Source organism: Pogona vitticeps, chromosome 1 (genome assembly GCF_051106095.1).
Source record: "Pogona vitticeps strain Pit_001003342236 chromosome 1, PviZW2.1, whole genome shotgun sequence".
NCBI classification, from domain to species: Eukaryota; Metazoa; Chordata; class Lepidosauria; order Squamata; family Agamidae; genus Pogona; species Pogona vitticeps.
Window position 1 is genome coordinate 334,309,166 of NC_135783.1, and position 12,055 is coordinate 334,321,220.

Genomic DNA, 12,055 nt, shown 5'->3' on the forward strand with positions numbered 1-12,055 from the left:
GGTAATCTGCACTTAGGGACTGCTGGCTGATGTTGGTTCCATTGATGAAGGTTCCCATCTCACTGGACTTCTACAGCTTTCTGTGACATTGATTCATATAGACAATGAAGAAGAAGAATTCACTTCTCCCCTTTCTGGTGCTTAACCAGCTTTTCTAAAAGGAAGTGAAGTCTCAGTGTGCCAGACTGCTCATTTGAAAACAGTTGCTCCTTTTACACATATTTTCCTCTGCACCAGTTCTTAAAGTTACAGAATTCATACAAGGCTCTGGAGCAGATGTTCTCTAGATGTTTTGGGCCATAACTTCCATCGGTCCCAGCCTATATTGGTCAGGAGTTCAAAATATCATAGACTGAACACTCTGGAGGGCATCAGGTTGCCAGCTCTGATAGCAATGTTTTAGTTCTAGAGTGATGCGATTATAAAGAGCATAGATAAGTGTTTGTGCCTACATCGATCTGTGATCTTCCACACAGGATATCTGGCTGTGTCCATCGATGAACCTCTTCCACCTGAACATTAACCAAATTAACCTCACTTCTTCTTTTGCAGATTCCAGTGATGGGAGGAGCCTTTATGGACTCGCCCAATGATGACTTTAGTACAGAATACTCTTTGTTTAATTCATCTGCCAACGTCCACGCTGCCACCTCTCTGCCAAACCAACCAGAAGAGACCTCCCGTTCCTCAAACGACGCCATTTTGTTATGGATTGCAATTATAGCCACCATTGGGAACATTGTAGTTGTTGGCGTTGTGTATGCCTTTACATTCTGAGAAGAAAGGAGGATGGCCTGAGGAGGTGCAAAATAACTTTGCTGTCCTTCATGGGTGCAAGTGTGTCTTTGTGTATGTAGACATGCCAACATATCTATAAAAATGTATATATTTATAAATATATGTAGGTAGATGCTGTTTGTTACTTTAAGACCAAGTTTAACGATGGTGAAAAAATCTTGAGAGACCTTTGTGAAAGTGGGGATGAAATGTCTAATTCAACCAAATGTAAATTCATTGTAACAAAGCCACTAGGAATGATCATTCACACAAAAATTAAGGCAGGTTTGTTCAGCAAGGGCACTGTTGTTTCCTGGGCTGATGCATCTGTTACTTACCTTTTGTTTCTATTTGAGAGAGGCTTTTGTATCTAATCTACTCCTGGCCTTGAATTCTGAACATGGGTTTGTATAGACATACAGTAAAACTTCAGTTCTTTAGACAGTCTTGTTCTTTTGTTGTCCAGAGGTGCAGGGAAAGTAAATGTCTAGACTTGCTCTGAAATTCAATGTTACAGCAATTTGGCACATGCAGAATAGAATTTCTGCTTGTTCGCTACAAAGCCCTGCAAAGTGAAATATACATTATTTGCCACAGTGTTCTGGTGGGTTTTATCAAGAACGATTGAGTTTTCCAGTGCTTGGTCTTTGGGTAATAGAAGATGGGTTCAGATTTCTGGAAAGCTGTCCCACAAAAATGTGTGACTTTGGAGACATACTGGTAATGGAAGCTTAACATGGTGGAAATACTAGTCATTATAATAAAGCAGAGGTTTTCACTAATGTCTCTGAGAGAGCCTTGTGTTGATCTAGAGCAGTGGTTCCCTATCTTGGCTAACCCAAGTGTTCTCGGACTGCAGCCTTCACCACTAACTGTGCTGGTCTGGAAATTGCAATCCAGGAACATCTGGGTTAGCTAAGGCTGGAAACCACTGATCTAAGGTGATGACTCCAATCTGAGGAGGCTTATACATACCCTGTTTCCCTTGAAAATAAGCCCTAGCATGATTTTTCAGGATGCTCGTAATATAAGCCCTACCCCCAAAATAAGCCCCAGTTAAGTGAAACCCCACCCTCCACCCTTGTGCAGCAGCCGGAAAAAGATGAAATGACTGTATTTGAATAAATGTAGATTGTTGTACATGAAAATAAAATAAAACATCCCCTGAAAATAAGCCGTAATGTATTTTCGGAGAAAACATTAATATAAGACCCTGTCTTATTTTCAGGGAAACACGGTATTTCTCATCCTCATTTTGTGTACCCAAGTTTCTGGCCATATGCACCAAAATGGACCTTCCTCCTGGGGAGGAGGGGACCTCAAGTTTAATCAGTTGCGTGGAGGTGATTGTATACATCTCATGTCAAAGGAAATGAAGTCTTTTCTTCTGTTATTCTTCTTAGCAAAGGATTTGCCCATGTGGAGGGCTCCTAGTGCTGCCGTACCACCTGGAACACACTGAACTTACCTGAATTTCATAAGTTAACCAGATTCTGGCCTGGCTAATAGTCAAGTGAAAGACCAGCGAGAAACACCAATGATCTCCAGGTAGAGGAAGGCTAGGAAAAGATTCCTGCTGAAATGCAGGGTACGGCCAGTCAGTAGGCAGTACTGGGCTAAATGAACCTGCATTCTGGCTCAGTATAAGACAGCTTCCTGTATCCCTTCCAGGCCAAAGGCACTGTATTCTTCTTCCATCTTCTCTTCTTTGGGGTATTTCTCTTTCCTGATGGGGAAGAAGACAGCATTGGTGGGAAACTATAGGATTATTGAAGATGTGGACATCTGGACTCTTTGTAATATTCCAGAATGAACAGCATGAAAACCTCTCCTGGAAGCATCCTAATCGTTTCCAAGAACATCTGTCCTCCTTTATAACATATAGGATTTTAGATGGAGAAGTGACAAAAATTTGATCCCCTTCCTTCGCTCCTTTCATGCTGTTCCATATTTCAGACCAGAGATAAGGATTGAACAAGGCTTGGAAACATTATTGTGAGAAGCTATAGGTTCCAGAACCCTTTATCACACGTTGTCCGAAGGATTCTGTGTACAAAAATGCAAGTTTTCCATTTCAGACCACATGTGGAATTGCTCCTTAGACGTTTATGGCCTAAACCCATTCGTGACTCCTGTCTAGAACTGACCCAGTGAATCAATGGGATTTACCCATCAGCTTACCATTAAGCAAATGTTTTAATGGCTTTATTTTAGTTAGGATACAAGTTGAATTTTGGCCTATGTATTTTCTGTCCAGTTCATTGCTTGTGGTGCATGTGTGTGCCTCTTGTTGACACCTCTTTGCACTAGTAACATGAGAATGATGGAGTTTGTCATCATATGCCACCTCTGGAAGAAATCTGTTGCCTCAGGATCCCTTCTATAAAGTTTTTTTGATCTATGGAAAGTGCTCCAAAGACATTGCCCTCTTTTTGCAATGGACTCTCCAGTATATCTGAAAGAGGGCTTTGAAAACTCTGAAATTTCCCATGCTGCAATCTGAAATTGTTCATGTGGAGATCCAGCAGTAATTCCATGGTCTGATCCTGTAAATTACTCTGCAGTGGCAGATGGACAAGAGGAACTGGCGACTACAATCCTATGTCCACCTCTCGGAATGAAAATCTTCACCTTTAAAATCTCTTCCAATATTGATTATAAAGAAATCTGTAAATAATAGTAGTTTGAGAAATTGATTGAAATGTGAATAACAAGAAATAGCCATGTTCAATAGCCAAGTGCCATAGGAACTGTCCCTCCCCAAAGATAAAGAGTTGTAATTGCCTGCCATGCAGGTTTAAATGATAAGGAGTAGCTTTGGAAACAAATGGGGCAAATGTATTCAAGACTTACATAGTTGAATACACAGGCTTTTCATAACTATGCAGTCAAGATTCTGGATGTGGATGATGGAATCTGACTTTCCTGCATTCACATTTCCAAAAATCTTAAACTTGTTCCATCCTGAATAGGAATAAATGTGCACATCTCTCTCTCTCTCTCTCTCCCTCTCTCCCTCTCTCTCTCTCTCTCTCTCTCTCGTTCTCTCTCTCTCTCACACACACACACACACACACACACACACACGAATTTCTTCCCCTTCCTTGATTTTTATCTTTATAAATCTGGTCTGCAGTGCTCCAGGTGCTTTTTAAGGTCTATGGGGTGAGATACAGGCAGCACACTTTGCTTTCTGCTTTTAAACAGAACGTGCCTTCAGCAGGAGATTGCCCCCCCTGATGACCCTTCAAAGACAGCGGGGGGGGCAACATGCATCCCTCTAGATGTCGTTAAACTACAACTTCCATCAGCCAGTGTAACTTATGTGAGAGATCATTGGAATGATAGCCCAACAACATTTGCAGGACCACACATTGATTAGGGGATTCCCTACGGTAATGTAGAATCCAAAAAACACCCATCTAGGTTTTGATACCTTCCTGATGTTTTCCAACAGTCCTGAGTGTCTGCACTTGAGCTTATTACACAGGCCTGATTCTGTCTCCTCATTTTAGAATACTAATGAAAAGTAAATGAGTTCAATTTCATGCATCTGAGTGTTTTTCAACAGTATCTGTGAGGTTCATAATTAGATCAATTAAGTGTTTGTAGGAGTTTCAGCAGCACCGGCGAGAGCCTAGCCGCGTCACATCTTGCTGAGAAACTCTTCATGCATGGTCAACAATGGGGAATAAGGATCTGGTTTGTACTTATTTTTACCCAATAGGCTGCCGGTGCTGCTTGATGAGTGAGTCACTCCAATGCTTTGCTATAACTAATTTGTGCGTTTTAATCTAAGTGCAATTAGCAGTGTTTGTGTATCTGTGCCAGAAAATCGGATAAAAGTTTAAAAGAACATTCTGCCTGGAAATAAGAGCATCTTTTCACTAACTGAGGGCAAGGTGGAGTGGGAATCAGAGAAATTTGTTAGAAGAGAAAGCAGAACTTGGAAGATTATTTATTGAAGTCATTATCATCTCCATTATCTTTTCACATTTCTAGCATATTATTTTAGTGACTTTTACAGTTTTTAAAAAATAGACTTTAAAAATTAAAAAATGGACGGTACGTTCAGAGGAGTGAGCGAACATTGCTTGTTGCACTTCAGAAGTAACATTGCTACCAGTTGTTAGGCTATGTTGCAAGAATTATGTTTTTATCTCCTCATTATCCCAAACTGTAACATGTAGTTAATTTGTTACTTGTAACAATATCTCTTCCAAGCAGTGGGAGAAAGAAAAACAATCCTATAATTTTATATATTGGATGCACTGATTTTAGAAAACAAAGGGAAAACATATTTTTTCCTGATTGCCTTCTGATAAGTAGTTTCCTGCTGTGTCTGGTTTTTATCAATAAAGAGGTAGGTTGTAATGGAGTTTTCCTGCCTATCCCTTTTCTCCCTATCAGACTTCAGAGCTCACCCACCCCATTGCTCCTCTTAGGTTTGGTGGAACCATGGATAGCTCAGTGGTTTAGCTATCTGGCTGTGGAACCAGAAGTTGGGAGTTTGATTCCCCAGGGTACCACCTGGGAGTAGAGGCAGCCTATGTGGCCTTGGGCCAGCTGTACAGTCCCAGAAGAAGGGAATGGTAAACCAATTCTGAATACAGTGGGGTCTCTACTTAAGAACTTAATCCGTATTGGAAGGTGGTTCTCAAGTTGAAAAGTTCTTATGTTGAATCTGCATTTCCCATAGGAATGCATTGAAAACCATTTAATCCGTATCTGCTCTTTTCTGTCCATAGAAACTACAGTGGAACCTCTACTTAAGAACTTAATCCATTTTGGAATGGTGTTCTTAAGTTGAAACGTTCTTAAGTTGAAGCAAAATTTCCCATAGGAATGGACTGAAAACCAATTAATCCGTTCTGGCTGTTTTTTTGTTATGTAGAGGTGTGTTCGTACATTGAAGCATTAGTTCCCATAGGAACTAATGCAAAGCTGGTTAATACGTACTCTACCACTAGGGGGAGAATTTTTTTTAACCTAAGATGACCTAAGGTTAAAAAAAGAGCAGGAAAGGTTTTTTTTCCTGTTCTTATCTTGGATTTCTGTTCTCAAGTAGAAGCAAAATTTAGCAAATGGAGCTGTTCTTAAGTTGGATTGTTCTTAAGTAGAGAGGTTCTTAAGTAGAGACCCCACTGTATTAGGAAAGCGATGAAACAGGAAACAAGAGGGAATGGTGTGGAGTGCTCTCCTTTAACCCATAGTAAGCGCGCATGGTTTAATAATGGATAGGGGCTAAAGCTACAGCTACATTTGGTGATTTATTACGTCTGATTCCCTTTATTATGAAAGCTGCCTCTTCAATGTCCTGGAGAGATTCAAGGTCCTAATAATGACTCCACATTCTCCTGCAGGGAGTTGAGAGTTATTAATGTGTAATGCTGCTCACACCATGGCCCAGAAAATGTAATTTTGCCGGGTTCCCTGCAGCTAATCAGAGAAGCAGAGGGGCCTGTGAAAGGAATTAAGAAGGAAAATGTTTTGGTGTTGTTTTTTAAGTGGGAGTGTACGTAGGGCAAAGTTGAAGCACAGAGACAAAACCCATTTTGCATTCAGAAGACTCTGTTTGAAATCACACCTTAACGCTTTCCTTGCTTAGTGTTTCTAATAATACTATGTTGTGTTTTTAAATTTTATATAAAGCAAAGGAAAAAAAAATACAAAACTAAAGAAATACATTACATTCCAAATCAACCAACTGGGGAAAAAATAAGCAAAAATATTGTGGCATTTACTCATTTGGGAAGCCCCACTTCCCTTCCAAACTGCATTGAGTCTTATGAAGGTACAGAACCCTTCCTTTTTATGATGGTTGTATGTAGTAATCAAAGTCAAAATGTATATCGTAGGATCCTTGCTTTCTGATAAGTCTTAGTGTCTTGCACAGTTAGAGCTTTACTTGGCTCTGGAGGAGTGGTTTCCAATCTTGGGTTCCCAGATGTTATAGGACTGCAATTCCGGGAAATCTTGGCCAGCATTGCTAGTGGAAAAGGCTTCTGGGAATGCAATCCAAGAACATCTGGGAACCCCAGGTAGCTCTAGAAATTCAACACACTATACAGCATTTTTCTGTTTCTGCTGAGAGCAACTGTAAGTGATGTATAGATTCTCCATCCGCCTGGAGGGTCAGTTCCTTGAACAAGCATATGAGCTAAGAGAACCTACATAGTGTCCCAAGTATTGTCATACAGAGAAGTTTACTCTGTACATCTGTTTTAAAATAATAAATCTGCAAGAACTTTAGTTTTGTTTTGATTTTTAAAAAAAAAAAAAAACCTCTAAATGACAACCAGTTGTTTTGATAGTTGTGAACAAGTGGAGCGTGATGTAGTAAACTTTGCCCTTTTCGGTGACATTAATTCAAAGACTGATGATGACTTTCAGACCACGGCTTGCTTAAGATGATGCACTCCTGCTGTAACATTTTCAAGTTCTGGATTAAGACATTAAGGAGAATTTTGATGTACATTTCTAATGTGGCTATTTCTATGGTAGATGGATTGTTTACTTATTTATCTTCAACCGTTTTGAAATAATTTTTCTGTAAGTTCTCTATTGCTGTTTTTCGAAGGCCGCCAGAAACTGTCCATGTGTTGAGGAGGCTTTGCCTGACATGCCATCCTTTCTTAAGCGTTGCTTTCTCCTTTTTTTATCTTAAGTATTTTAAAGATTAACAGCCAATCTGCAATGTTAAGAAATCATAAAATATGTGCTGCGCTATTCAGTGGAATTGGTTGAGGTGCCCTTACATTTTATGAAGAGGAGGCAAGCAGAAAGCACTTTGTATGAGATCAGTTGAGCTGTTCTGATGTTTGAAATTGGCAAAGAGGTCTGGTATCAGCATGTGTCATTTTCAGGCTGGCATCTGCCCTAGGCTCCTATTAATTAATCGTGTTTCCCATGAGCTGGCTGTGCCGTTACACAAAGTAAGGGAATTGCAGGTTGCCAATACTAGGGAGTAGTGCAGCAGTACCTCGTCATTCCTCTTGAGCATCCCTGGCTACTCACTCCATTAGGGCAGAGATCGCCAACCCCCGGTCTGTGGCCCTGTGCTGGTCCATGGCCTGAGCCGGACTGGATCACGAAGACAGACCTCTCCCCCTGCATGCACTCCCCTCCCCGCAGCTGCTTTGCGCACATGCGCATGTGCCAACGTGAGCGCTCCCCCACCCCTTCATGCATGCACAGGAGAGCCTGTGTGAAGGAGTGGGCGGGCGTGCAGGTGCCCCTGCGCATGTGCGAAAGGATGGGGGAGCGCTCACGCCGGCACAGGTGGGCACTCACCCACTGCTTTGCACATGCACCCGAGAGACTCAGAGGCTCAGCCAGTCTGCGGTCCCAAAAAGGTTGGGGACGGCTGCATTAGAGGACAGGATACTTCATTTTTAAGGCTATTATCCTCATATGCAGGAAGAGACATTCCCCTGTCATCTGTGCGAAAGATTCAACTGTCTCTCCTGCCAACTCTTCTCCCAAGCCTCAGATAGCAACATGTTTCGGGCTGCCTCTAATGTTGTCTAGTACTCTAATAAGGATCAGACATGGAGCTGTCATTCTAACCTCCCTTAAAGTGCAGGTCACAACATTGCACCAAAGCACTGCAGGATATTGAAACACTAGCGCTAGGACCTACCTATTTACCTGTTGGCTCACTGAAGCAATGTGCTGCTGTTGCAATTGCTAGGTAAACCTGCTGGGGCACAGCCCCATTGGTGGAGTGGACTCAACAGAACCTACTTTTCCTTCTTGAAGACTAGTGCTGGTTCTCCTGGCAGACCAGGTGGGTGGACCTAGGAAAAGTGGCATGTGAAGCATGGAGCTCACAGATGAGAAACAGGGATCCTGGAAAAGGAGATATTTCTCCTTGCACTCCTGAGGGAAAGGGATAGCAGCGTGGGATGATGGAAGGGTTCCAACTGCAGGGAGACATTTAATCACATTCCAGTGACTTCAAATAGAAGATCTTTTTCAGGTGGCCTGGCTGAACAGATCAAGAACTGAGTGAGACGAGGCAAGCATTCAGAGATGAGGCATACATGTGGACCTTTTTCTCCATGACCAATGGAATTCTCATGAAAGCAGACTGAATGTTGTCATATGAAACTACGGGAAAATCACACGGCTAGCAGAGGTGACTCTATCATGAGGTCTAGTGACAAAACTACTTCCTGCAGCAGCATTGCTTCTGAGCCCATGGCCATTCTTTTCTATTGGAGGGCAGAACAGCATGAGCTATACAGCCTGTCCAGAGTTTTGTGACAGAATGCTTCTTTCTATGCTTTCTCTTTGATACCTTTTCCACTTGTATTGCCGATCTTTGGAAGAGCCTACAATTGTATTGTTTCTTGTATGAATTGTTCTACTGAAACGTTATTCTTGTAATAAATTGTTCTTGATAGTTAGGGTTACTGACCAAAGGAGGGGTGGAGAAAATAATCCTGCATTATCCATGGAGTTTGTGTAACTTCTTATACTAATCCTGACTGGTTTGAGCAAACAAACAAAAATGTATATTCTTTTTCATGAAAACTATGCTCCTTGTTGTTTATGGGCCTCACTATACACATGTGACTATTGTTATTACTTGGGTAGGGGTGAAAAAGCCTTTGGAGTTATATTTGTGATTTTTTTTAAAGAAAAGAAACAACTATTAAAGTTATTAATGTTTGCAAATGTTCATGTTTTTATTCCTTTTTATACTGTGCAAATCAAATCCTTGCATGTGACGCCCTTCCATTTAAATTGCTACAACTGAGTAGGGATAGAGTAGAACCAAAAATACATAGCACAACTTTTAAAGGCTCCAAATACTCCAGGCCTCTCCCCCTCAAAAAAAAAAAAAATTCCACTTCCAAGTAGTACTGTTCCAGTTGCTTCTTGATTTGGGAAAGGGAAGACATGCAGCCATTGGAAGCTCATTGGAAGTCCATGTATGCTCCCTTGGCCCTAAACTGCTACTCATCTCTGTCTTACGAGGATATGCCTTTGACCTAAAGCCAAATGCTTCTTAGTCTCTCCAGGAACTCATACTTTAGAAATAACAGAAGAAAGTTGTGGTGATCACGGAACAAAGGAAAGGCTAATTGCCTTGGAGAGAGAGAACAAAGGAGTCGACAGTGGATGTCCGAGCCAGCGGAGCCTACTGGCAACGCCCTGAGAGCTCTTTTTATTGACTTAGCATGATTACATAGTTTGTTATGAGAGAAACAGATAGGATGCTAGTTACCTAATCATAACTAGGATTGGCTAAAATAATCCTTTGATTTTGTGCTCTACCTCTAAGCAAAAGGGCAGAAGAAGGGGCTGCCCCGCCTGCTGGCAGCTGCCGCATCCTACCAGGAGTGTTTGCACATCACTGAAACAAAATCGCAGCTACAACCGTTAGGCAGGAGTTTCCCACAGAAAGTCACAGTATTCACCTCAGTTTCAAGGTGAGCATTTTGAGTTTCCAGTATTAATTCCAGGCATGGCATTGCAAAGATCAGAAGTATTTGTGATTCAGATGATTTTAATAATGAATAATTACATACTATCTAGTTGATTCTGAAATATGGTGATACTTTGCAGGGTTGAACAGTGCCTTATGAGGGCTCTCTGGAACTGTGCAACTTGCCCAAGGCTACACAGACTATCTTTTCTCCCAGGAGGCATAATGATACTTGAATAATATATTATCTGTCTGTCTATCTAATCGGTACCCTTAAGTAGAATATAAGAGGAGCCATGCTTCTTCAGATGAAAAGTATGTACAGCCCCACATTTTATTTCCCATCCAGATGTTTTGGGGTTACCATCTGTATTTCAGCATCTAAGTGCTGGCATTATAGCTTAGTTCTACAAGACCACAATTTCCCCAACAATTCAATTTGGCTGCTGCCTACTGGGCTGGACACCAAATCTTCCTCATTCATGCGAGGTACCTTCTTTCCAATTTCAAGAGTCACTTTTTCATTGCTCATCCCATTCAACAGGGTCCCCCAGCCTTCTGTGGAACATTTTCTGTGTCTAGGGAGAGACTGTTTTCAGGAGAAGGTGACCGGGAAAATTCTTCTGACAACCCTTCCTGCATGCCCTGTAAATCTATATTCAACCACACAGTCTTGGTGGTAAAGATTTTCTCCTTCAAATAAAACTAAATGGAAATAATAAATGTTAACAGAAGCATGTTCTACTCTGCGGACTTGTTTATTTCTATAAAGGTCTAGTTAGGCTTAATTTGCTGTTCCATAAATGCCTCACAAACATCTGCTGTTCATTTCTGTATTCTGGTGCCAGAATGAAAGCAGAAATTATGTGTTACCATTGCATCGCCAGCTGCAAGTTGCTGTTTGTTGCAACCAGCTGCCACTTTATTTCACAAAAAGGGAGACGGCCCCTTTTAGTTAAAGGAGCAGCCTAAATTTGTGTTATTAGTACATGCCACTTGAGAGATAGAAGCATTGCTATTTTTATCGCAATATGGCAGATGCAAGTATGAATCAGCTTTCTCTCTCCAATAATGTCTTCTTGCCACAAAGCCAGTTGGCCAAGAGAGAACCAGAACAAAAATCCTATAAGGCCAGCTGGTCTCCCGAGATCTTGCACAGGCCCATTCAGCAAGCCCTAAGGCAGTGGTCTCCAACCTTGGGCCTCCAGATGTTCTTGGACTTCAACTCCCAGAAATCCTGGCCAGCAGAGGTGGTGGTGAAGGCTTCTGGGAGTTGTAGTTCAAGAACATCTGGAGGCCCAAGGTTGGGGATCACTGCCCTAAGGGACCAGAATTTCACTAGCCATCACAAGGCTTCTCAGAGACCAATTACACCAGACCCACTGGCCTGGCATGGGCCACGCACTCCACTCTATCTTTTTAATATCAAAAATCCTAATGGTAAACTGTAGTTTTATGTGACACGAGTGTATCTTTGTTCATTATTAGTCTTAAGTTCCTTAGTCTTAGTTCCACATAAAACAAATAATGAGTAGATTGGCTGCAACAATCAAACAAGATTTTTATTTAAGGATGATAAGTAATAAATAGCTCAGTGGTTTAGGAAGCTGGCTGTGGAGCCAAAAGTTTGATTCCCCCTATTACTTCCTGGGAATAAAAACAGCCTGTGTGGCCTTGGGCAAGCTGCACAGTCCCAGGATGCCCCATGAAGAAGAAACTAATAACTTCTGAGTATTCTCTACCTGGAAAACCCGGAAGAGGGTTACTGTAAATCAGAATTGACTTGACAGCACATGATGATGATGATGATGATGATGATGATGATGATGATGATGATGATGA

General features: G+C 41.6%; 1 protein-coding gene across 1 annotated transcript in view; it reads left to right on the forward strand.

Annotated features, from left to right (window-relative positions):
* C1H14orf132 (chromosome 1 C14orf132 homolog) overlaps positions 1–9,459 on the forward strand; it is a 79,228-nt gene extending 69,769 nt beyond the window's left edge. Inside the window, exon 3 of the mRNA XM_078387570.1 lies at positions 553–9,459. Coding sequence (XP_078243696.1) covers positions 553–777 — 225 coding nt within the window. The 3' untranslated portion in view covers positions 778–9,459. The remainder of the gene's footprint in view (positions 1–552) is intronic.
* Positions 9,460–12,055: the final 2,596 nt, after the last annotated feature.